The sequence below is a fragment of the Tasmannia lanceolata genome, unplaced genomic scaffold, assembly GCF_043159265.1.
Source record: "Tasmannia lanceolata isolate RefF3 unplaced genomic scaffold, GAP_Taslan_0.1 ptg000020l, whole genome shotgun sequence".
Classification (NCBI taxonomy): Eukaryota; Viridiplantae; Streptophyta; class Magnoliopsida; order Canellales; family Winteraceae; genus Tasmannia; species Tasmannia lanceolata.
In genome coordinates, this window is record NW_027518697.1 from 15,742,454 (window position 1) to 15,769,435 (window position 26,982).

A 26,982-nucleotide genomic window follows, 5' to 3' on the forward strand; every position below is an offset into this window, starting at 1 on the left:
CTGACTATAACTCGGATGCTACTTTTTTGTAATAATTTGTCAGGCCTACTGCCTAGCATGATTTGCACACTGGAAATGAGAAATAACATAAGCCACATGATGAAGATAGAGTACATAATTTACACTAGATATGGTCCTGAGTGTTTATTTTCGATTTTGACAACTGATTATGAGACCAAAACTGATTATTGTACTCAAAATTAAATGTGATTTTGAGTCTAATAATCAATTTTAGACTTTCAATGGGTTGTGAAAATCTGAAGTTTAGTAATTGGGCAAGATTACCCTCATCCACAAGAAATAATCCGTCTTCCACCATGTGCAAAAGTACAAAAAATTTAAAAAAAAAAAATAGTTATCAATCCCTTAGCCCCATTCTTACACCAGCGAGCTCTCACAACTCAATAGGCCAAACCTAAGAATACCCACGCTCTAGGATATAACCGAAGCAGTCTCTCTACTCCTTATCCTCTCACTCTGCATAAGGTATAAAAATACCTTATATAGAGAGATTTAGGGTTCCTAAACCTAAATATAGCTATCCACTAGTCTAATTTTGAATGACCCACTAGTGTTACATTAGAAACAAGATAAAACCCAGCTCCCAACCGCCAAAACATAGCAGCTTAATTGTTTAGCCCAATATATACATGACCAATGGGGAAAAAAGGCCAATAAGAATCAAAATTTTCCATTCAAAAAAATAAAAATAAATCAAAATTCCATTTTTTTGTTCCAACAATCTTATGAATCTTTTAATTAGATTGAAAAAAAACGATCAACAGTCCACATTCAAGCCTGTCATTTTTTGGACAAAAAGAAAAGAATAAACCCGCATGCAACCAATGCCATTCTTGCAAATTAAATTGTTCATTCATAATGGGGGACACCATATGGACGATATAAATCATCCGACTATAAAACCCATATTTAATTCCCTTACGTCATCGTGGGCTCCCTCGAATCAACTCCTTTTTACCTTGGCCGCATTCAGCATTTTGCCTTGTAAAGTCCATAAAAAGTCCTTTGACTCTCCTGAATTATGACCACGTCAACCAAGTACTTAGCTGTGTCAACAAGTATTCAACCACGTCATGCCAACTTGACTAGGATTTTCTTCGGCCACGTTCCATGCCGCATCCACCTTTTGAAACACCGACACAACCACATGTGTGTGCTAATAAACTGATTTGAAGTTAGGGTAATCCCACAATGGGTCACGCATGGCACAATATCAATCTAGACTAAAACTTATTTCTTGAATAGAAGTTGAAGTTCCATGTTTTTCTTTATTTATGAGCTCTTTTACCTCCATAATCGGAACAAGTGGATCATCAACCACTCTGCTGTGTATGGAGGTGGGGGAGTCAGTGGATCGCATCTTCCTTCACTGCAAAACATCTAGCTAAGTATGGAGTAAGATCCTTGGTAGAGTGGTAGACTAGGGAGGTTGTCTCTAGGGCGGACTTGGAAATCTTTGATTTTCTCCCCCTTTGATGGATCTTTATTTTGAGTCCTCCCCCTCGTCTTCGGTTTTTCCCTTTTCTTCTTTCAATAATTGAATTCTTTGTCATTCAAAAAAAATAAAAGAAGATAGATATCTTTTTCCCTGCTTGTAGCTTTAAAAGTGTCTGATCTCAAATCTCAAAACTTCTTCATCCTCACTCTACTTCATCATCACTTTATTTTCGTAGTGCAAGGACTACTAAACATAGCAAAACCTAATGCAGCAAAACCACTCCCCTTTTTTTGCCATTTCTTGAAACTGACCTAGTTTTCAGGAAAATACAAGAAAAGGAGTGGGGAACGGTATGAAAAGAGAAACAAAAGGGTGTGGAAATATCATTCCCCGATGCATTTTATCCGAATGCAAATACCATACGGATACGAATACTATATACAGTAATGTGGAAGGTGTATGAAGCATGTACGACCCATCGGATTCTCAGAAGATTAACAAAGAGAATCTCCCTCTCATCTCATGAATGAACACACAGCTGTAAAAATGATAATGACAAAAATCCTGAGAGCAGGTACTAAGCCTCCATAGAGCTTCCTTGTACGAGAAGAATTCATGTTTTTTTAATCATTATTAAGTAAAAGCTCTCATCATCTCTCTTTTTCAATTCACCATCCTTTTGATCTTCATTTCAATTGTAACAGACTCTATAGATGAATTCATACAACAGCATTGCATGAGACCCTGATTTATCTTTTCAGTGTTAGCGTGGAAAAAAGAGAGATAGGATACTAGGGTTTTTGGAAGGTTATTTAAAGGGAAATGATATCAGCACAACATATTTGCACTAACTCACCTTGTCTTTTATTATTAAAGAGCTGTCAAAGGTCATTACAGTTCCCAAAGGGCTCTCACATCACAAGCCAATTAAAAAAGAAAAGACAAGCTGGGTTTGTGCAAAACATGGTTGTGCTGATATCATTTCCATTCTTAAATCTTGCATCTGAAACTTTCCATTCTCTTGCAGACCGTCATTGCTGCCCAAGACCCATTTCAATTCCTGCATTATGTTGTCGAAGATCAAACTAGAGAAGGAAAAAAAAATAGAGCCATGAGTATAGATGAGAAGATATTCAACACCCATTGGTTATTATTGCATTATAGAGAGAAAAGAATATCAAATAAATAAGAAATGGAGGTCCCTGGTGAAAAGAATAAAAAAAAAGATCAGCAAAACAACGGATAAATACAGGAGAACAATATACGTTTAATTAATTAAATCAAATGGGTAGTTTTGATTTTACCTTTGCTGAAGGAGAAGGTATCCATGAGAGTAGTAACACATAGAAATATCACATGGATTTTACAAAGAGAAGCCAACAGAGCTCAGTTGGCAGGATGCCCACCTCCATTGACAAAAACCTTGACATGGATTTTTTCTATAATATTGGAGGTGGACAGAATGCCAATAAGCTCTGTAAGAAACCCTTTGATAAACCCATGTGAAATACACCTTCTTCTTCTATTCAAACTTAGATAAGGAGATGAACCCAAATGATACACACCTATTTTTCTATCTGACTATCTCCAAACTTTATAGATAAGAAGATAAACCCACATGAGATACACCCTCTTCTTATATCTCCCAACTTAGATAAGAAAGAGAGAGAGGCTATATGATAAGTAAAGGGTCAAGGTGAAGAGGGGATTGGATTGTTCTCCTTGGCTTTGAATAAGGAGAATCATACTCACATCCTCGTTAATGATGCAAATCAATCTTCCTTGCCTTCCACACCCATATATCCCCCCTCCCCCGTTCTTGCAGCAACTCCAAAATGATCTCCCTTTTTTTTCACTACACTCGACGCCTTAAAAGGAAAATGAAACAAAAGGAAAAAACAAAAGGGTTAATAAGGAAGCTTCCCCTTGCTTTCCGAATCAGAAATATTGAGAGAATTTTGATAAAACAGAAGAGTTTAATGTGTTTGGTGATGATGTTCACACTCCACACTCCCTTGTTTTGATAATGTCACTCATTTTCTAAGGCACATTTTTTTACTGTTCATGGCCTTTTTTGGAATTGTAGAACAGCAAATCAGGATTGTAAAACAAAGAGAGGGCTTTTATTAAAACAAGGAGTGCAGATATCATTTCCATATAATTTAATTAGAGGAATTGATCATCACCACCTATTGTGAAATAATAGGTATTCTTCTTGCTGTAATCTCATGAAATTAAATATGTTCACCAGTAGGCCCCATCATAGATGACCCACACAACTGAAAAATTGCACAGATTAGACGATCCTAGTCTTCTGATTGAAAGACTTTTCCGCATCAAATGTGGCCCTTTTTTGGTTTAAACGTCCATTTTCAGCCCTCCAAAGACACTAGTGCAAAAGAACTTAGAGGATTAAAAACAACACATTTTGTAAAAGATTGTATTTGACAAAAAGGTGTTCGTTAATATCAAGGTACTTAGCAAATGGAGGGGTATTCTCAATGTGGCTGCTTTTATCATTCCAGACTCTAACCTAGCAGTTTCCTATACCTGTGTCTGGCAATGGATACACAAAAAGAGTAGAAGAAAAAGAAAGCTAAAGAATGCTCAGTCAACCATACTTATTTGCATTTACTTTAACTTACTCATGAGTCTCTTCTCTTAGTGGGCAATGCCCTAAGTTGACCCAATTATTACTTCCCGTTTTCTTCTTAATTTCCCCATGAAGGATGCTATGATGATACAGTGTGAGTCACTATTCTGAATTTCAGTGTAATTCAACTTAACAAATGTCAATGGTTTAGAGCTATAGGCCCCAGTAATTCAGCTGTTAAATTTGCTTGCACCAAAGAAAGGGTGTGAGTCTCATACATTGAGTCATCTGCACCATTGATGAATTGTAGAGTTGTGGGACCCAACATTCTAACTGTTATATTTGCAATGAATACTCTCTCTCTCTCTCTCACACACACACATTTTGAGCACAGATGGCAATTATTCAAAGCATTGATCTAAAAGAAATAAATGGTCCTCCCAAGGAAAAGGTTGAGGAAAGGAGAAAAAGGAGCAAAGAACAGCATCCTAATTCCTCCGGTTTGTGGTCTGATATGTCACATTGATTGCTCTCACACGCCCATGCCTGTGTGTAAATTTAATAAAATCTCACCAACGCCACCTGTTTTTGCAGTATTTCGTCTCACCAAACTCCAACACTTATTCAGAGAATTCAATTTGTTTGTAATTTATGTGGTAAAAATGTAGTCAGGGCTTAAAACAACTTAGAAGTTATTTAAATGCTAAGAAAATTACACCTGTAAAGAAATTAATAGCTATAAAGAAATTTACATGTATACGTGTGTGTTAGATATAAGGAAATTAATTTACTGACAGTTGACAACCATGTTTTCTCATGATGTTAGTGTATATAGATTCCTTCCGAGTAATTTCTTTTTATTCCGTACTTCTTTAAATACCATGAAGAAGTATCGAATGAAAGAGGAGTGGTAGGACATTGACTTAAAAGAGGTGAGCACAATTCAACTATATCTAGCAGATAATGTTATTTTCAATTAGATTTTTTTTTATGGGTAAGCTGGATTTAGCGGGGACTCCTACCGATTTATTAGATAAAGAAAAAGGTGATACAATAAAAGCACACAACCATCCCTAACTCTCGGAACATGCAAGGGAGGGAGAACCAAGGCTCCTCACGAATGAGCGACAAACACTAAGCCTAACAAAATGGTCACTACTTGTGAATTACATAATCGGCTAATTTTGAAGGAATATGTTGGGCTCTTTGTGAGCGTTTTGGCCAGATTTTCTTAGGAACTTCCTGACATGATTCCTTTGATTTTTCTAGTTCTGGAGTACCATTATTCCCATGCTCAATTGAAATCAGGTGGACTTGATTATGCTCATCCGCCCATGATACATTCTTTTTTGGAGTTTTTTTGGGACTTTTATTGTCTTCCTTTTCCGAGGACGATTCAAATGAGGAAACCTCATCAGGGTCGGAGTAGTCCTCTGATCCAATGTCTTCTTCACTCTCGTCATCATCTGTCTTTCCATCTGAATCCTGATTTACATTGTGTGGATAGGTTATGCCGGGGTTTACCTCTTCTGCTTCTGCTGCGTCATGGATGCTGAAAGTGTTGGCCATAGTGATTTCAGTGAAGGAGTGAGTGGCCTGAGGAACATGTTCTTTTTGCAACACCAATTCAACAATGGCTGCCTCAATTTCTTGAACTTTGGCGACAACTAGGCTATCGTTTGGGGCTTCCTTGTGGGATTTCTGGACAAGTCTCCACTCGATCTTGTTCTCAGTTTTACTTATCTTCTTAGGGCAGGATGAACTGGTATGGTTAAAAGTTTTGCATTCCTGACATGAAGGAGGTCTCCATTCATGCTTTACTTTTTGATCTGTTACTCCATGTGGGGTTCTCAACGACAAATATATTTTCAATTACATTGATTATATCTAAAGCAACAAATATATCAAGGCCGAAAGATAGCAAATGAATTGAATGAAAGACTGCCTTATTATTTATTCTCTTCCTACTTCTTACGACAATCTGATATCTGCGCTATTATTTGAGAAAGATATAGGAAAGTCGAAAAAAATCATGACATCGCTCATATCAAATGAAATTAGGAGGAATCTGAATCTTAAGAGTGGTAAAGATTATGGATTGGTTATTTGTCAAGAGAATAGAAGAGAAATGTCATTTGATGGGAAATTCGAAAAAGATAGATGAGATCCAAAGGTAGACAAAAAAGGCATGCAATATTATCATTGCAATAAATTTGACCACTTAAAGCAAAACTATTGAAAACGTGCTAACAAAGAGAACAATAGCAATTTTAAAAATATTGTGATGAAGGTGGTGGGTGAGTAGAACTAAGTGATTGGAGATGTTCTCACGAGTGTAGACTTTCATGTAACTTCTTAATAGGATTAGAAAAGATTGAGTGTCTTCGGATGGTTTCTATAAAACTTCATTTCTTTCATAGTAAAATGGTCGTGACACAAATTTTATGCCCAACTTTTATATTTAAAATGGTGTAAATTTTGTTTTATGCCCATTTTATATCAAAAGAAACATTACCTAACTATAGAATTTACTCTCTTGTACTTCCTAGTAGAATTATGAGATATATATATATATATATATAGCCGAAGAGAAAATGGAGAATTATTGTCCATTTAACACGTCAGTTTGGATGATTTTTGCCGTTTTTTGCCCTCCCCACATATCTGTATGTGCTATCTATGTGAGGGTAAAATCGTAATCTACAAACGAAAAGTACCGACACAGAGTTCTTATCTATGACAATTACGGGAAAAAACTACTAAGAAGAGGTAAAGACATATGACAATGACGAAAGAACTACTTTACGGAAAATATTGACGGATTCCGAGCACCTGAAGAGGAACAACAATTACGGAAACCTCTATCGATTGGAGGGCTAGGATCAGCCTATATTGATTGGAGGGCTAGGATCAACCTATGGATATGATTTTACGGGCACAACCGATTGATGTTGTGCTCCATCACATGGACGGTTTGGACCAACCTATAAAGCCACATAGTTTCAATCTTACCCCTCTCCTTCATGCTTTTTTAATAAAAAATTTATAGGGTGATCTTAACCATCTGATTTAAGAGGAACAACATATTTTGGAAACCTCTATAGATTGGAGGGCTAGGATCAGCCTATGGAAATGATTTTTGGGCATATATATATATATAAGGTTTATGTTAGATCTTATGAGTATAAGTGTGAGAAAATCTCGTCTTAATAACAGAAGAGGGAGTAAGCGGGTTTAGAGAGACTATGGAGAAGAGTTGGAATTGGTTTGGGTTTCGATTAATCAAAAAAAGTTATTATAAACTTTTGTTATAGCTCATACTAGATTTCCCATTGACTCACCTGTGATGTATATAGGCAATTTTTTTCGAATAATGTAAACTCCTATTTGTTTGTTTTTTACAATAACTATAATTTAAACTTTAAAGTAGAAAATATCAATCATGGGTTAGTGCTTATCCTAAGTTCTCAACTAAAAAATCCTTCGGCAATCACATGGTCACCAAAATCATAATCTCTAACTTCATCATATGATCAAATGCAAACCCTTATTTTGACAAGGTAAAGAAAGGTGTACACCACAACAAGACCTTTTGGATTTTATAAGCTAAAACCTGGACTTTTACAATCCTGGATTATAAAATCCATGTATCCAAACGTTCCCTTTTTATGTTTTTGAAGAAAGAAACCACGAAGCATGTGACACAGGAAAAGAAAAAGGGAAATGATACCTGTGCTCCCTTTGCTTCAATAGTGACACTCCACTCTTTAGTCTACATACTTCTCTACATATTTATTAGCCTCTTAGAAACTTCCAAAAAAGCTACAATGGCTATAATAATTAATAAAACAACAAGGATTGTCATTATCAAAAGATGGTGTGTTGATATTATACCGCAGAGAAATATGGACCACCCATGAAGAAAATCTGAGGATTTTGTGTTTACGTTCCAATGATTATGATATCTAGAAATCTTATGTCTAACAATAAAAAAATAGTATCTAGTCTTCCTAAAATAAAAAGAAAAGCCAGAAGCATAGAGACAAACAGGCAGGGGTGTGGCTGTAACACTCTTGCCCATACTATTTTCCAGCCATTAAAAAGTCTCGAGCCTTTTCATCCCTTTCTCAGTTTCTCTACTTAGCTTTTTATGTATGTCTATATATATTATATATATACATACAGAGGAAAGTGTCTCTAGTCTCTCCCCTAGATAAGCTTATCTACTCCCCCTTTAAAAAAACACAGTGGGCCCACGCTGTTTGGATGATCCAAAGCATTCATTTGATAGGTCCTAACATAGATAGGGTGTGCCCAAAAAATCAGCACCAAAGGGTCATCCTAGAACTTCATTTTGTTGGGCACACCGTGTCCAAAATGGACGCATATAAACGTGTCCATTCTGGGTACCACAAGGCACCACAAAACGAAGTTCTAGGATGACCTCTTGGTGCTGATTTTTTGGGCACACCCTATCTATGTTAGGACCTATCAAATGAATGCTTTGGATCATCCAAACAGCGTGGGCCCACTTTGTTTTTTTAAAGGGAGGAGTAAATAAGCTTATCTAGGGGAGAGACTAGAGACACTTTCCTCATATATATATATATATATATATATATATATATATATATACTCTAGTGTATATTATAATATGTAGAAAAGAAATTGACTTTTCTTCCTTCCACTGCTCGATGCATGGAAATTTTCATGATTGTGGGTCTTTGTGTTAGAACCATGGTTTCGGATTTCGGTGGAGACCAACACCGAAATCGATAAAAACCGAAACGGTCATTTATTTCGGCCGAAATTTCGGTTTTTCCGAAATTTGACCTAAAAAATCTGTTTTTTTTTATATTAATTTAATATTTTACCGAAATTTTGGTCGAAATTTAATATTGAATAAAATATTGGTTTTGGGTTTTGTACCAGATTTCGACCTAAATTTCAAATTTTCGGTCCAAATTTGAAATTTAAGGTTCCGAAACCGGTACAAAACCGAAATTTTAAACCTTGGTTAGAACTTAGAACAGACTCCAATCTCGGGAAACATACAAAAGAAGCTATAATAGATGATACATTCCATAAAAAGGTGTATTTTTGGTGCAATATTATATTATTATTGGCATTGAAAGAGCTACAATAATGAGATGATGGAGGCTGCAGTGAGGGCACGCGTATGTTTGCAGGCGTTGACAAAAACCCATACATTACCATGTGTAATGATTGAGAGGCTTTACACATCAAAAAAAAGAAAAATGATTGAGAGGCTTCAGAGATTTACACAAGTATTCAGTGTATACAATTATTATTGTTTAGTGAATGGTGCCATTTCACTGTATTCAATCTGATCTGTGCCCTTCATCTGGTTGGCTCTAATACAGATTGGTCCCACAGATGAAGGGTCCAAATCATGTTTTATCTAATGTGGGTTGGCCCAATGGGAGGTTCACTTCATAATGTGCATTGTCTTGATAATGGCACCCCTCACTATATTAAGTAATTTATTGATTGGATGTTCTTAGCTTAGGAATTTGCTCAAACAATATATGTTTTTAGTATTAACATTACTCATGATTCATAAAGTAGGTTTTGGTGTAGAAAAGAGGAGTTGTTCCTATCAGAATTCTATTTAAAGGGAAAGGAGGAGAAGAGGGGTCTGTAGTAAAACTAGAGAGAAAGGCAATAAATAGAAAAAGAAATAGGAGAGCATGTGAGTGATGTGGGAAGTGGGTCACATGAGTTATGATGGAAGGAAGGTGAGAGGGAGTATCGTTATCAATTGTTTTAATAAGGGAGAGGATGGAGCTTTAGAAGGACATTGCCGTTTCAAGGTCTGAATGATGATAGAGATGACTATGATGATGATTATGATAGGTTTCTTTACATTCTGCCTCCATGTGACTCCCAATTACTTTCCTTACTTTCCCCACCTATCTTTCCATGTCCCTCTTTGTCTCTCTCTCTCTCTCTACATATACAGACATAAAAGAGAGGAAAATGGTATTTCCACAACCTTTCCTACCATATTTACAATCTTTATTTTTTTTCTCTCTTTTGAATGGATAAAATCTTCAGTTTTTCTGTAATGAACTCAAGAAAAAAACAAGTAAAAAGTGGAGGAAACTCTGGAAAAGGGGTTGGAAATAGTTTTGAATACTTTGCCATATAATCTAATCTAATAACTTTACAAGTTACCAAGTATAAGATATGTGAATTCAACACGTGAAGAATGGCCACTGTATGCATAGTAAAATGATTTACCTAAGATTTAAGTATGTATAAAGATGTCAAATGAACAGTTTAGCATTTTTCAAGAAGTGTAGTGGGGCTCACTTCATAGGATGATCCAAACGGTTCATTTGTTGGGCCATAACATAAATGATAAATAGGATATACCCTGTAAGTCATCTCCATAGGATGATCCTAACCCAATAAATGAATGGTTTTGATAATCCTATGGAGTGAGCCCTCTGTACTTTTGAAAAATGCTGGACTTCACACGCGCACAGCATATTAAAATCACTTGATTGTCAATCTGGGATTTTGTACAGCCACATAAAATTGGATCTCTTCCCCTCCCATCTTTACAGATTGGATTGATTGTCAGGCTAGGATCTTGTACAGTCCCACATGATGATTTCTTCAGCAAGGTAAGAGATGAGAGGCAAACTCACAAAGAGGTGGCCCTCTGATACCATGAAAAGAGAAAAAATTAAAAAATTCAGCTTACCTTTGTGGTTCTAGTGTTTTCCCTCATATGCTCAAGTATAAAATCCTAATGAAATTGTACATAGTCCTAGATTGGCAACACAATGTAATCTATAGTGGCCATACAAGACGGCAATCAATTCCACCTCTAAGAAAGGAGAGGAAGAGATGGAATCAATCCACCCCTTGTACCCGGTTTTGATGGTAAGAAAAACATTTCTAGCTGGTTTTTTTTCCATGGAATTTTTTTTTTTTTATTTCCACAATTTAAAGGAAAATGATCTGATTGTGAAATGTTTAAAGGGATATTCTTATAAAATGTAGGACACTCTAGAAGTGACATGTTTTAAAGTCACTTAATTTCATGTGTAATCAACTAATGAAAAAACAAAAAATTCTATGAGATTTTACCATAAAATTGGGTTGGGTTCAGGTCGATTACAATTCATTTTTTTTAGCAAAAGCTCAACCTAACCAGATCCAAATTAGAAGGGCAATTTGGGTCAATTTTTGGAAATTCGGGTTAAGTTTTTACAATAAAATCGGGTCAGGTTCAGGTTGATTCCAATTCATTTTTTAGCAAAAAGCTCAACCTGGCCCAACCCAAGTTGCAACCCTAATCCAAAGGTCCCAAATAACTGTGAGAGAGGTCATGCTCCAAAAAGGAGTATACCTTCTTCCCCTAGATGCCTACAACTCCAACCCTCCAAAAGCAAGAGATAGGAAAGAGAGGGAACATCCACAATATGTCAAACAACATAACATAGGAATGCAGCTCCAAATAGCTCTCTCCCCTTTATAATGAATGAAAATTTGGTTACAGCTCTCCTCTTCGACTTTGGAAAAGGATACACTTATTTGCAAAATAGCATCGCTTTCACTTGAGGACATCACATATGTTACTTTTCATGAGCCACCATCCACCCAAAACTTTGGGACCTTTGGAGGAGCTCTGCCAACCAAATCTTTAGACCATCTGCTAGGGGGTTTGGACCTCTCACCAAGCTATCCTTGGAAGAGTTCAAAACCTAGAATGTCAATGGAACCAGTTCACCTAGAAATCAAGACTGCAAGAATTCTTTGTATCTAGAGTGCCTGAATAATGTGGCCAACTACAACCATTCATAATTTACCAGTTTATATTCATTTGGAAGTTTGGAGATTTTGAGTAGACAAACCAGCTAGGGGATATCATTTCCCTTAAAAATCAACGAAAACAATAAGCAAAACAAAAGAAAGAAAACCCTAGCTGGTTTGTCTAATCAAATCTCCAAACTTCCAAATCAATATAAACTGGTAAATTATGAATGGCCCCAAGTTCTTGCACTTGGGTAACTTGGGTCGCCCGCCGGTCAACTTAGAAGGCTGACTGATCCACAGCTACATCACATGTATATGAAATAATCTTCCCTGAGCACTTCCTAAGAGTATTCAAACTCACTTCTAGTCCATGAAACATACCACCTTGATACATAATTTGGCCACAACACATCTTAGCTACATTTGAACCAAACTCCCAGTACACCACCTGAACTTAAAATGGTTAGTATTAGGATAACCGAAAAGTTCCTTTTGCAAGTGTGGATAGTTATCTCAGGGTCATTAGATTCCTTGCATAAATTTCTCTTGTAATAATCTTTTTGCATTCAATCAGGGTATGCGTCAAACACTCTTCTCTACTCCAACAACATGAATCCTATCTTTACTTTTACACACCATCAGATTTCCCTATACTAATTTCTCTTCCTCGAATCATTTTATTTGGAGAGTACTCGTTAACATCCAAGTCTGCATGAATTATGGGATCTCAATAAAGCTGATTTTGATGGCAACTTTGACAGAACTGCATCTTGCTTCTCAAACTCCAAGGGAAAGTCTTTAGAAATGGATTGACCATGTCAAGTCTCATCATCTTGTTCATCTTCGTCTGCTAGAATTGTGATTCCTTGTTTCCTTCGAATGAAATCTGGCGAGGCTATGGGGTCAAGTCTCAATTTTCACAGACTAATCTTCCTAGCATGGTAGAATATCTGCTCTCTTCAAACAGAGGAAGTAGTCAGTTTGACTTGTTCTTCAAAATCTCCAACAAGTATCTCTTTGAACCCATCTTTACAGTCAAAATAAAATAAATGTAGGCAGGAGGAGAATACAAACGAACTAGAGAGAAACCATAGATGAATGCTTGGATCTTCTTTAACGATTCTTCCAAAAGTCCCCTCCTCTATAAGCATTCCTAATAAATTGTGGGGATAGCAGAGATATTGGAAATTGGTTTTACTACCATTGTTGAAATCTTCCAGGTAGATTTAGGTTGTTTTTTGTAACTCGGAATCGAATCAAACAAAAGAAAAACCCTGAGGCCACAGGTTTGACGTAGATTAATAGGATATTTTCTTCAAATTATCCTGCCCAAAATGTTGTAGTAGAGCTAAAATTATCAGTACAAAAGAAGAAAAAAATCCAAATAGAGAGAACGTTCACTGGATAATGCACTAGAACTTACATTACAATTTGTACGAGTTAATTTCAAGGTAGAAAACTGTACACCTGTGATGGTCAACCATTTTAATCCACTTCAAATCTGAAATTGGAGTTTCTAAAAGCTCAGGTCGCTACTCCAATTGGCTTCAATACTAAAAGGCTTAGGCATGATCTAAAGGCGTAGAGTTGATCAAACAGCATCATTAGCTACAACACCCCACACACAAACTTTAAAGGTTCATTCCTAGGAATTTGATTCAAGCAAACGGAGGCCAAGGAAAATAAAATCAGAAATGGACCTACGGTATAAGTTCTAATATATTTCAGTGTTAAAAAAAGAGGGGGGGGGGGATTGTTGGCCTAGGCGGTTATTCGACCGAGATCGTACGTTGGACGTGTGGTCCTAGGCCTAGTGCCAACAATGCCCCCCCTGGTCTGGACTCTTAATAAAGATAATGGTAGCGCCTTTCCCATCAGCAGTTGCTTTTGGGATAGTTGGTAAGCACCACGGATCCTACAAATGCAAGTAAACTAATACGAATCCAACAAAAAGTAGAGAACTTGCTAGAGCATTGACCAAATAAACAAGCGTGTCAATAGAATTGTACAAAGTAGAAATAGCGAAACAAACAGAATAAATTTGATCAGCACATGACCAACGGAAGGCAAACCCAAAGTCCAATAGCGAAAACTCATAACTATTAATTAACCTCTCTGTTAACTTACCAATTTCTCCAAAAGCTTAAGTTGTTGGAGAAAGGCGTTATTTATCTTTTATACTTTAACACTCCCCCGCACGTGTGGCCCACTTGGCAAACACGTCACATGTGGCACATGTGGTCCCACTTTTGGCCAACCATCTCATGTGGATTTTTGCTATCCGGGAGATTTGAACTTGGGACCTTTGGCTCTGATACCATGTTAACTAACCAACTTCTTTAAAAGCTTAAGCTGTTGGAGAAAGGCGTTATTTATCTTTTATACTTTAACACTCCCAAAAAGTACATGGAAACTTCATATGTATAAGCTCGGAACACTGGATTTGGTTCTTGTGGATCAATTTAATCCTATGCTATCAATTTCAACTCCTATAAGGATTTGGTTCTTGTGGATCAACAACCAGTTGAAGAAATAATAGCCTAGGATTCTCCTAAGGTGTTCTTAAGTCTCAATTTGGAAGTGCTTTTGACCTGGAAATGAAAGGCAAATGTTGCACCAAACAATGATGGTGAAAGTGGATACAATGTTCTTCAAGATAGGAAAAAGAAAGAACGGAAGGCTGTGTTAATGACTGAGCAAGCTGCAGCTCAGATCGGCACACTGGACTGAGTTAAATGTGGCTCTGTGATTGTCTGTAATTTAGGAAAACACTGACAAGTAAAATGCTGATCCTGTGTGAGACTTAATTGGAATGTGGATCTAAAAAAATCAAGATCCAGAAAGAATTTTAATGGTCTCTAGTTCTATTGTTAAGGACAGAACTTACGTGGAGTAACAATGTCAATAGGAGATCGAACTGAACAGCAACATTCAGTTACTGTACTCTATGGAAGTTCCTAATGGAAGAAGGTAGAAATTTATCAACCAGAAATTTAAATGTAGTACTGATCTATATTAAGCAAAGAAGGAATGATGAAGACAGGAAGAATTACTACTACAAAAGAACAGTTTGGCAAAGAAAGATATAACACAAAACTCGTACACAAGAAAGGAAGTTCGCTCCAAACGAACAGACAATTTGGAAGAAGGAGAGAAGAAGATCTAATTCTCCCAAGGGCTTCTCCCTCAGATCCCTACACGAATCCGTCTCTTTTACTCCTCGCGCAATTCTATAAAACAAAGAGCTTTCCTCTCGTCCGTCTGAATTTCTTCTTCTTCCCAAAAAACTCCCAATGGTTGCGATCACTAGGCAAGAGCATGAACCTTCTAGATGACTTGGCTGAGGTGGCACTGATCAAGTAGTCCCCTCTTTGCTGCTGATATGGCAGCAACTTGTTGACAGCTGTCAACACACATGGCAGCTGACCTACCGCTCTTTGCAGATTTCTTTAGCTTACCTTCCCTCACATGCTAACTAACTTCCACCAACCACTCTTCAATGAATTACATGTATACACGAGCCCTTACAACATTCATCACTACACATGCTTTTTCATCACCACCTTATCACCCCACACACTTATATAACACCACTACCACACTCACACATGAGCACCTCAGCACTACAATGCACTCTTACAATTTTAAAATACACACATGAATGAGGTAAAATAAGTAACTACCTAACCTTAATGAAGCCCATTCTCCAAGGCCATCCTAGTGCCCGCATCATACTCTAAAAGGGCGGCCCAGTGCACGAGGCTCCCACCATTGCGGGGTCTGGGGAGGGCTAGATGTACGCAGCCTTACCTAGTGCCCGCATCATACCCCCTCCCTTCCTCTCTGTTTCTCCTAAAAAGAGCTTGCCCTCAAGCTCGTGTCTTTCTTCAGGTGGAAGCGACACAGGGACAAGGACTCTAGGGATGCCGTCCCTTCCATGAGACAATGAAGCCAATGCCCAGGTCAAATACGAAGCTCTCCAGGGCAAGGCCCTTTACCCAGGGCCCATCAATAGCATGGTTTAAAATTTCGGTTTCGGTAACCGTTTCAGACCCCACCGAAATTTCGGCAAAATCAGAAATTTTGGTCCGAAATTTGGTAATTTGGTTCAAAATTCAGAACCGAATTTTCAAAATTTCGGCCGAAATTTTGTGACACTTTTTTAAAAAAAAATAAATAATGGCATTTAATCGAAATTTCGGTCCGAAATTCGGTAAATGGCGAAAAATGAAATTTCGGTAAATTTCGGTTTCGGTCCCCACCGAAATTTCGGAATTTCGGATTTCGGTCGAAATTTAAAACCATGATCAATAGTATTGGCTCGATCCAGTCCAGGTCGTTGTACCCACCACCAGATTAGTCTAAGCGGTGGCTCATCCTTGTGTTCTTGTAACCGTCCTGACTAACATAGAAATCCTCTGCTATGGATCACTCCTCTTCGCCTAATGATTCCTGCCAAAATATTTTGTCATGTTCACCCTGTCCTCAATGCTTAGATCGGTCAATCCTATCCCCGTCAACAACCATGATAGAATCCTATGATAGATCATTGTCCATCCAAGTTACCACTATCCTAGCTTTTGCCATATCAAGTACTCCTTTAACTCTCTCATCCAACTCAACATGGTCGGGCCTCTGTGAATTCTAGTCTCCTCATCGTCTTGTATAATGTGCTGTACTGTATCAGTGAAAGTTGTCTGACAATCCTCCCAAATCTCACTGTGTGTGTCAGAATCCCCGGTCTCAGTACAAGAATCTGACATCCCGGCTCCTCAAAGGTAACAAGTTGAACCTCTGTCTCCTCACAAGTGGAAATTACCTCAAAGCAATCCCCAATATGCCCCTCCTCAACAGCAGGAACCTCAGTCACCACATATGCCTCCTCTCCCACTCCTCTTTGCTACCGGCCTCATCCTCAGTGACATCAGTCTCATGTGGAGGTGACCTCGGTCTCATGTGGAGGAAAGGGAGATGCACAGGCTGGAATCTGTCACCGCTGCAACTGATCAACGAGAGCGAAAATCACGCATCTCATGTCTCCATCTCAACTGCATATCCTCATACTCTCTCCGGCGGACTTCTACCTCGCGCCTTTGTCTCAACTGTAAGCTTCAAAGTCTCTTCGACGTGCTTCTTCATGTCTCTGCTTAGCCTCTAACTCCCTACGTCAAACCTCGGCCTTATGGCTCCGCCAATAGGCGGCGGGTGCATAAAGCCTCAAGAAATGGTATCGAATCTCTTCCCATCAAGAAAGAGAATATCTGCCCTGCTCACAATGTTCCTTCGACCCATGAGAGCTTAGCATCTCGCGTCACAGTCTCTCGGACACGCCGTATAGTTTCCTAATGGTCCTGACCATAGTAATCACGATACTCTTCAAGAGCATCAATGCATCACAAGCAAGCAGTCTCGCAGTCTTCATAATAGTATATCCGACGTAGAAGCATGGTACATATAGCGGAGCCATGATGATGTGGCATCAAAAATCATGTGCCACTAAAGCGCAATGGAAGCCAATTCAGACCTGAACTTGTGTATAAAAAAAATTCCTCCAATCGAATTTCAGCTGAATTTTAGCATCATGGTCAGCAGAGTTTTGCTGCTGTGGATACCAAATTCAACAGTGAATGCCATTTGCTTGCCCAACACAATGCTCTACCACTAATGCTGCACAATATGGAATCCAAGAGTCCTCCAGCTTTGATCAGCCACAATTTCCAAAGGCTCTATCTAGTTCAAACATGAGGATCTGTTGTAGATTTGTTGCTCATGTGTAAAAACATTGGGCGCAATTTTCCAAGCTGATTGTGCAAGCTAGGTTGAATTTAGTTGGTGGCTGAAATGGAATTGAGCTCGGTACTTGACTGTAATTGCATAAAGCTCTGGAATTAGGAAGATCAGCTGAACTGCGTTGCACCTTGTGATCTTATTAGATGGCCAAAATTTCAGTTCAAAATAAAACTGAAACTAGCATGCCTGGATCTGGAGTAGATCCTGAACCACAGAACCTAAACAAGGAATCATGGAAGAAGCTCAAATCGAGCTACTGCTGCTGTTCACTGCTGGTTTTACAGATCAGTAAACAAAACACTGATCGTTCTTATTCAAGTGATGTGCTACAAGCATAGTTTTAAAATTCCCCCGTGTCATCATGGACTCTCCTGAGTCGACACCCTTTTTACCTTGGCCATGTTCCATGTTTTGTTGTCTCGTTCCACGTTTTGCCCAACACAGTCAATAAAAACTCTTTTGACTCTCCCGAATTATGACCACGTCAACTGAGTACTCAGCCGTGTCAACCGAGTACTCGACCGCGTCATGCCGAGCCGACTAGGATTTTCTTCGGCCGCGTTCTATGCCGCATCCGTGTTTTTAAACACCGGCTACAAGGGTTCGACAACAGTGATCAACAGAAAGAAGGTTCTGAGTTCTCTGGTCCTGCAAGGGGCAAGGCCTCATGATGGAAGAAAACACAGCTGTTGTTCGTGAGCAGCTGCCAGTAAGTGGAATGTGAAAAAAAGACAGCCCTGGTTTTGAATCTACAACTGGCTGAAGTATGATGGAAAAAAGATTGCTGGATGTTAGGCGTACACTAGATGGTATAAACTCATCAAGCTCTGTCTTCAGTCCGTAAGCTAGACTGAAACCATTGTAAACTAACTGGTAAGGTAGGTCTGGAATGATCGTTCCAGCTCCAGCTGATAATTCAAACCAAAACTCTCTCAGATCCGTTGTGGTAAGGCTTTCTTAGAGCTCGGCTTCACTATGTGGTAAATGTTTCCTGCATATTGTGCTTGCTGCAATATCACTGCCTTCGTAAAATATTGATGGCTCACAAGGTGCAGCACAATCAGCTGTTCAACTCGATTTTACACAGCTAAGGGCCGCTGGCTGCGCTGAGCGATGACCAAGATCAGCTTCTCAACAGCAGCTAGCTAATCACCAACCCTGTTTGGTTGCACAAAACGCTCGGCAATCATTGGAATTACAAATGCCAATGAATGCCAATTCCTTGTTTGGTTGCCAAAAATGCATTGAAATTCCACTTGACTCTCCAGCATGTTTTAGGCATCATTATTGCTTTTTTCCCATGTGGCACCAATGTCCCCCAACTCATCTTCCAACCAAATTCTACCAAAATGGTAAAATTTTGGCGGAAGAATAGTGGAAAAGGTCTTGTCTTTTCTCTCTCTCCATCTCTCTCTCTCTTCCCTCTCTCTCTTCACTCTCTATGTTGGTAATGACACCCTTACTTTTTCCACTACTCTTGGAGAGGACTGCCACCCAACCAAACACTACTCCACTATTCCACTACTCTTCTAGCAAATCAAATGCTTGTCTCCTTCCTTTTGACTTCTTATTCTACTACTCTCCAAGCCACCCCCGCGCAACCAAACACAGCCCAAGTGTAATGGAAAGGGAATGGCACGCCTATCTTCTATTCCTTCAGGTTTCTTCCAATTTCAGTCGTGATCTACTCTAGATCTGAGTTAAACTCTTGGAGATCTGATATAATTATTTACTCCACGGCTGATGCAGATTGGATCCACAAACAAGGATGAAGATTGCTCAAACGGATCACAGGTATATTAATCAGCTTTCCGTCTTTTGAAAACCAATCAGGAACACATCTCGATTAGAAAACTGTGTTGGTAAACTCTGCTAACATGAAGGCCCTGTTCGTTTCAGATTGTGACAACCGATGGTGAGGAACCCAACCGATTATTGGCCCTTACCATCGGTTGTCACAATCTGAAACGAACAGGGCAGAAGTATCTTGCTCTTTCCAGTCATGTTGGAGCGGGTTCAGGCAATAATCTCAGCTTCGTTGTAAGTTTCACTGGATCCACTTTATGCTGCAGATCTCTCCTTCAACGCATGGTTGCTGCTGATCAACTTGCAGCTTCAGATCAATCTGAATGTCATGACCAAAAGAATTCTAGGCTGCGATGTGGTCACATTGATCAGGAAAGCCTATTGGAAGACTTCTCCAAACCTCTCTGATACCACTTGATGTGGTTCTTGTGGATCAACAACCAGTTGAAGAAACCTTAGCTCAGGATCCTGCTAAGGTGTTCTTAAGTCTCAATTTGAAAGTGCTTTTGAGCTGGAAATGAAAGGCAAATGTTGCACCAAACAGTGGTGGTGAAAGTGGATACAATGTTCTTCGAGATAGGAAAAGAAAGAAGGTAAGACTGTGCTAATGACTGAGCTAGCTGTAACTCAGTTCGGCACACTGGAATGAGTTAAATGTGGCTCTGTAATTGCCTGTAATTAGGAGAAAACTGACAAGTAAACTGCCGATCCTGTGTGAGACTTTAATTGGAATGTGGATCTAAAAAAATTCAAGTCCTAAAGGAAATTTAATGGTCTCTAGTTCTATTGCTAAGGACAGAACTGATGTCGAGTATAAATGTCAATAGGAGATCGGATTGAACAGCAACGTTCAGTTACTGTACTCTATGGAAGTTCTAGTTTTTTTTTTTTTTTTTGAATGATACTCTATGGAAGTTCTTAATGGAAGACAGTAGAAATTTATCAACCAGAAATTTAAACGTAGTAAAATCAGCAAGAAGCTACTGATCTATATTAAGCAAACAAGGAATGATGAAGACAGGAAGAATTACTACCAGAGAAGTAGGATTCGTACCTGGAGTTGGGGATTCGCAAATCCCCGAATCGCGAATCCGAACTGTGATTCGATTCGAATCTCCGATTCTGGGGACCCTCGATTCCCAATTTATGAAAACCCCGATTCCCAGGCGATTCCCTGCGAATCCCCATCGAATCCCAACTCCCCAGCGACTCTCAGCAATTCCTCGGCGATTCCCCAACGAATCCCCGGCGAATCCTCGACGAATCCCCGTCGAATCTCTGGCAAACCCACGATTCCCGCTTCCAACCATCCTAGGAGCCTTCGATTCCCGCTTTCGAATCCCGAATCGAATCCCACTTTCGATTCCCGCCTTGGCAACCTTGATTACTACTACAGAAGAATAGTTTGACAAAGAAAGATATTAAAGAAAACTCATACACAAGAAAGGAATTTCACTCCGAACGAACTTACAATTTGGAGGAAGGAGAGAAGATCTAATTCTCCCAAAAGCTTCTCCGTCAGATACCTACACGAACCCCTCTCTTTTACTCCACACGCAACTCTAAAAAACAGAGAGTTTTTCTCTCCTTCTCCCTCTCAATTTCTTCTTCTTCCCAATATACTCCCAATGGTTGCCATCACTAGCCTATTTATAGGCAAGAGGAGGAATCTTCTAGATGACTTGGATGAGGTGGCACTGATCAAGTGGTCCCCTCTTTGCTGCTGATGTGGCAGCAACTTGTAGACAGCTGTCAGCACACATGACAAGCTGACCTTATCTCTCTTAGCACATGTCTTTAGCTTACCTTCCCTCACATGCTAACTAACTTCCACCAACCACTCTCCAACCGATTACATGTATACCCAAGCCCTTACAACATTCCTCACTACACGTGCCCTTTCATCACCTTATCACCACACACACTAATATAGTACCACTAACACACTCACACATGGGCACCTCACTACCACAATGCACTCTTACAGAGTTAAAATACACATGCATGAGGAAAAATAAGGAACTACGTAACTTTAATGAAGCCCATACTCCAAGGCCGTCCCATTGCCCACATCACATAATCAACCTAATAAAGCCTAATTTCTATCCTAAAGCCAGCTCTTAATATAATAGAAAAGAATATTGCATGTTGCTTCTCAAGAACACCACACCCCCCCCCCCCAACCGTGTGAAAAAGAACCTCTAAAATTAGACTTCCAACCAGCTAAATTCAATTAAGGAGCCTATTTAAAATTGCTAATCCCAGCCCAAATATACTAGTCGCCCAAGAAACTTTGCAACCTAGAGAGATTTAACTTCTGACCCAAAAATATTGAAGTTTCTTTTCACAGGACCAAACAACACATACTTAAACTTGAGACAGAAGTTGAATAAAAAGTTTTGGCGCAACGGTAAGGTTGCTCCATTGTGACCTGCTGGTCATGGATTCGAGTCACGAAAACAGCCTCTCCTGCAATGCAAGGGTAAGGCTGTGTACATCTAGCCCTCCCCAGACCCCACAATGGCGGGAGCCTCGTGCACTGGGCTGCCCTTTTTTTTTATCATACATCATAACGATGTACTCTGCCAATTTTGGTGGAAAAAAAAACTTTGCAGGTCCCGCTATTAATAATAACATGTTGTTTTGATCTCTTTGGGCCTACTTTTGATCCTAATCGATATCTTCTCCCAAATAATATTAGTTGAGTTATGGGCTTGTTCATAAACTTTACTTATGTCGGTGTCATTCCCTATCAAGACATAATCTCGGATCAGAAAATTATGGTAGTCAGTTGCTTCATTCCATGCCACCCACAAGATGAAGGGCAAAGAAGCTTGTACATGCAACTCAATTTAATTAGTTAAGATTGAACTTTCAGTTTATGCATAGTGTGTAACTAATCTTAATCACTTTAGCTGCTCAAGTTTTTGCAACAACACATTCGATTTGGCCTTGCTGAATGTTTGTTTCTTGTTGCTTGAATTGTCCATCACAGGTGAACGACAAAAGCTGTCATCACATGAGTTCAATACAAAATTGACACCAACATTCAAGGTTCACTCACTATTGTACGCATGGATTGGTGTAGTCAAATCGAGAAAACAATTCTTCGGAAAAAATCAAGTCACAACATGACCATCAATCACAACTGTACAAGAACATGTCCGAGTCAAATGCAATATAACTATATAAGGATCTCATGGTGTAAAGACTCATGCAAAGAGCACTTGAATGCAAGATTACACATCAAGAGGTGCCTGACCTCTTGGCATGATTGATGTTCATTTTAAGATACTGTATCAGTATGCAATGACCCTGTGTATCCATTATCTCCAAATCCTGCAACTTCACTGAATGCTAGGCCTTAACACCTAAGAGCCCAAAGAACCTCAATGGGTTGAGGATTTTTCCATGTCAAAAATGCAAAATAGAAAACATGATACCATCCAAACTTCCCACGAAGCATTTTTATGGCAATTCACATCAAAGAGTAACCATGGGAGAGGATGCAAGACTTAAGAAAATGGATTTTAATTTAAAATATCAACAGAAAATAAATCAGCAACGTCATTTATCAGGGCCACCCCCTTAGTGGTTTTATAAATAAGAAAACAGTCATAAAAACGCTAAAGGGTGGCAGCCATGGTTTAAACAGGATGCGCATTTATCATCAGCCAAAATGATGGCACTGGATGTGTAAAACCTGTTGAAAGGACACAATCCATCTTCAGTATACAACAGCAACATAGTAATCGAAGCCATAGTTTTAAAACTCCCCAGCGTCTGCGTCGACTCCCCCGAGTCGACTCCCTTTTACCTTGGCCACATTCCACATTGCGCCGCATCCGCGTTCCGTGTTTTGCCCTACAAAGTCAATAAAAACTCCTCTGACTCTCTCGAATTATGATCGCGTCAACCGAGTACTCAGACATGTCAACCGAGTACTCAACCGCATCGTGCCGAGTCGACTAGGATCTTCTTCAGCCACGTTCCGCACCGCATCCGCGTTTTTAAACATCAAAGCAACCAACCATATGTCAACATACATCCATAATTCCATCTTTACCAACCTATTTACCAAGATATTGACCTATTTATCTAGCTACCAAATGATCTGTTAGTATGCAGCTTTGTATACATCTCTCCTGTGCATGTGTAAATGTCCATAGTCATACACTCAAATACAAGACTATGCCCATAAATTTAACTCTGGGAATGACAGTAGCAATGAAAGAAATGTATAGAAGGCCCAAGCTGTATGTGTATATAATTCAAGCTGAACAAAATATACAATAAGCGGATACTTTTTTATGCCATATATCTACATTGTGGTTTATACAAAACCATTTTAAACAGAACAAGTGATTTGGAATCTGATACATGTGGAAGCAAAAAACGACAAGGCTTTTCTCATTTTCGGGCTTCATTAAAAGTAGAAAAGCAAAAAGACAATCACAAACATGTCAATAAATTAACCATCATGTTGAAGTAACCCAAAAAAAAACCATAACATGAAACTATAATTTTTCCTCATAAAACTAACCCATTGCAAGCTAAATGGGGAATAATTAGAATCCAAAAATAAATACAAGATGCATAGTGCACAATGGGAAGCTTGGCATCCACCATCTCCAAAAATTGTTAAAAATTGGAGACAAATGCCGCCAAGATATGCTGTGGTCAAAATCCACATACTAATTTACTCTTAAAATAAAAAGTTACCCTACCATATTCTCCTCTTTAGCGCATTCCCCATCAGTGTGAGCTCCATTGGCCTCAACCAAACAAGAATTGGCTCTACTCTCCTCTTCAGCAAATTTCCCATTTGTGTTGGCCCCATTGTCCTCAACCATACAGGAATCTTCTCTATTACCCACAACCAGACAGGAATCAGTCCTATTCTCCTCTTGGGCACATTCCCGGTCATTGCCGGCTTCATTGCCCTCAATAAAATGGAAATCAGGATAATTACGGTGGTTTAGAGAGTGCAGCCAGAGGGCCACAACTCCATCCTTCTGTTCCATTGATGCAATGTGGGGGTATACATTTTTCATTTTGAAATCCTCAGCTTCTTCTATATACGCTTCCATCGATAGCTCCTCGTGCGAGTCTTTCCATTTCTGATTATAGGACGAAAAGAAACACTCATCTAAGAAGAGCCCAACTTCAGGAGCTGTTGGCACATTGAGATTTATATCCCTGAAAATTCACATTCAATCCACCTAAGCTTTAGACTGTCAAGTATAGATGATTAAATAACACCAAATCTAACAGCTTAAGCTTTTGGAGTAATTGGTTGATTGACATGGTATTTTGGAGAATAACACCAACTCTAACAGCTTAAGCTTTTGGAGTAATTGGTTGTTTGACATGGTATTTTGGAGTAATTGATTGTTTGACATGATATCAGAGCTATTGCCTCATGGCAGGTCTGAGTAAAAAACCCAACAACTCCTTGATATTAATAATCCACATGTATGGCCGCCCACCCACCCACCACACGTGACTGGGAGTGTTTCAAGTATAAATGATTAAATAACACCAAGTCTAACAGCTTAGGCCCTGTATGTTAGATTATGCCAACCGCTTGTCAGTTCAAAACCTATTATTGGACTCCAAATTACGTTTACTTTGTAGTACAGTAATAGGTTTTGGACTGACAATCGGTTGGCATAATCTAAAACGAAGAGGGCCTTCATCTTTTGGAGTAATTGGTTGTTTCACTTGCTCTTTGAAAGAAATACAGAGTACAAGCAACATAATGTGGAGGAAATAAAAAGACTACTGACTTTCTCAGAGCTGTATCGATTAACGACTCCGGCGTGCAATTCCTCATGACCGCGACTGCGAGACCAATCATCTTTCTTATCTGATGAAGCATGAAGCTCTGCCCCACAACTTCGCACCGTACAAACTCCATCCCTTCAACTAAAACAATATTGTCTGCATTGAAGGACAAAATGTAGCGCCGCGCAGATGGGTCCTCGGCCTTAGTCCTCGTTGTGAAGTTATGGAAGTTATGTGTTCCTACATAATGCTTCAGAATTCTGTTAAACCTCTCCCTCTCCTTCTCCCCATAGCAAAAATCACTGACCCTAGCTTCCAATTCTACTACAGCTGGTTCTGAATACAAAACGGCAGGACTATCATCGACATTGTTGTTTTCTGAAGATTTCAATTCTGGGTCTTTGATTTCTGAAGATTCCAATTTTGGGTTTTCGCTTTCTGAAGATTCCAATTCTGGGTTTTTGCTTTTTGAAGATTTCAACCCTGGGTTTTCGTTTTCTGAAGATTTCAATTCTGGGTTTTTGTTTTCTGATGATTTCAACTCTGGGTTTTTGTTTTCTGAACAGTCCAATCCTGGGTTTTCGTTTTCAGAACAATTCAATTCAAGGTTTTTGTTCTCAGAAAAATCCAATTCCGGGTTACGCCGGCCCATAACTCCGACCACTTTCCGACCCCGTTCAGAGCACTCAGAACACTTCACAAGCACATTACCAGACCCCACACTAGCAAGAACACTCTCCCTATCAGGATGCGAATTAGGGTCTAATGCAAAAACAGGTAAAAGATAAACATACCTCCGACGATCACAGAACTTCTTAGAATTAAACGAGTTCGTAACCCTCGTATACCCAAAAACCCTAATCTGAGGCGAAAGATAAGAATTGAGTCGATCAACAAAACCTGGTGGGTCAATATAAAATCGGCCGGAGACTACTTGGCCAATGGCACTGACCCCTTTATCGGTGCGAGCGGAGCGGGCCCAGTCATAGCGTTTAGGGTTTGATCGGTCGGATTCAGGGACGGCGCCGGAGAGGAAGAGGGCGTCTTCGAGATCGGATTCGATGGTTTTTGCGCCGGGGTTTTTCTGCATGCCTTGGTATCCTACACCGAGGTATGCGAGGAAGATGGCGATTTTTCGGCGTTTGTAGCGAGCTTTTGGTTGGGAAGAGGGGTTAGGGTTAGGGTTTTCGTTGTCGGAGGAGGTGGTGGAGGACATTTTGAGTTTTTTGGGTGGGGGTGGGATGGGGGAAGAAGCCATTATCAGATTTGTTGATCTTCTTTGTTACAATTTGTACTCATTTCATAGAAGGGAGGAGTAGGAGAGGGATTTTTTTAAACAGGAGAGGGAGGGGTTTTGAATAAGAAGGTTAAGGAGAGGGGCTTGAATGACTAGAATTTTGACTAATGCCCAAAAAACCCTAGGATCTGTTTAGAGTGGTGGCATATTTTTATTTTATTTTTTTATTTTTTTTGAATAGTTTGGAAAAGAAATGCTTTGTCAAAATTTCTTGCATTGTTTGTTTGATTACCATCATGGTTTTAAATTTCGGTTTCGGACCCCACCGGAATCGAAATTTTGGCCGAAATTTCAGTTAAAATATTAAATTAATTAAAAAACAGGTTTTTGGGTGAATTTTCAGAATTTCGGACGAAATTTCATTTTTAAATTCTGAAATTTCGGACGAAATAAAATACCATTTCAGGTATGTGACGTTCCAGTGTCGGTCCGACCGAAACTCGAAATTTCGGATTTCGG

At 39.2% G+C, this 26,982-nt stretch overlaps 1 protein-coding gene across 3 annotated transcripts; it reads right to left on the reverse strand.

Annotated features, from left to right (window-relative positions):
* Nucleotides 1-22,961: 22,961 nt before the first annotated feature.
* LOC143854866 (uncharacterized) lies at nucleotides 22,962-26,632 on the reverse strand. 3 transcript variants are annotated; one of them, XM_077364984.1, is made up of 3 exons: nucleotides 25,229-26,632; nucleotides 24,167-24,638; nucleotides 22,962-23,414 (listed from the first exon to the last, which is right to left on the reverse strand). In XM_077364984.1, the coding sequence occupies exons 1-3, from the start codon at nucleotides 26,482-26,484 to the stop codon at nucleotides 23,385-23,387; spliced, it is 1,758 nt and encodes a 585-aa protein (XP_077221099.1). In that variant the 5' UTR covers nucleotides 26,485-26,632; the 3' UTR covers nucleotides 22,962-23,384. The 3 variants fall into 3 exon arrangements, with proteins under 3 accessions (XP_077221099.1, XP_077221098.1, XP_077221097.1); XM_077364983.1 differs by having other exon boundaries at nucleotides 22,962-23,417; XM_077364982.1 differs by lacking the exon at nucleotides 22,962-23,414 and adding an exon at nucleotides 23,480-23,584.
* Between the last annotated feature and the right edge of the window lie 350 nt (nucleotides 26,633-26,982).

Excerpts from the sequence above, each read along its gene's own strand:
- LOC143854866 (XM_077364982.1), bottom strand. The coding sequence starts at position 26,484 with ATGGCTTCTTCCCCCATCCCACCCCCACCCAAAAAACTCAAAATGTCC. Across the intron at positions 24,639-25,228 it reads ATCGATACAGCTCTGAGAAA|GGATATAAATCTCAATGTGC; the intron begins GTCAGTAGTCTT and ends GTGAATTTTCAG. Across the intron at positions 23,585-24,166 it reads GCGCTAAAGAGGAGAATATG|GAGAGATGTATACAAAGCTG; the intron begins GTAGGGTAACTT and ends ACACATGCACAG.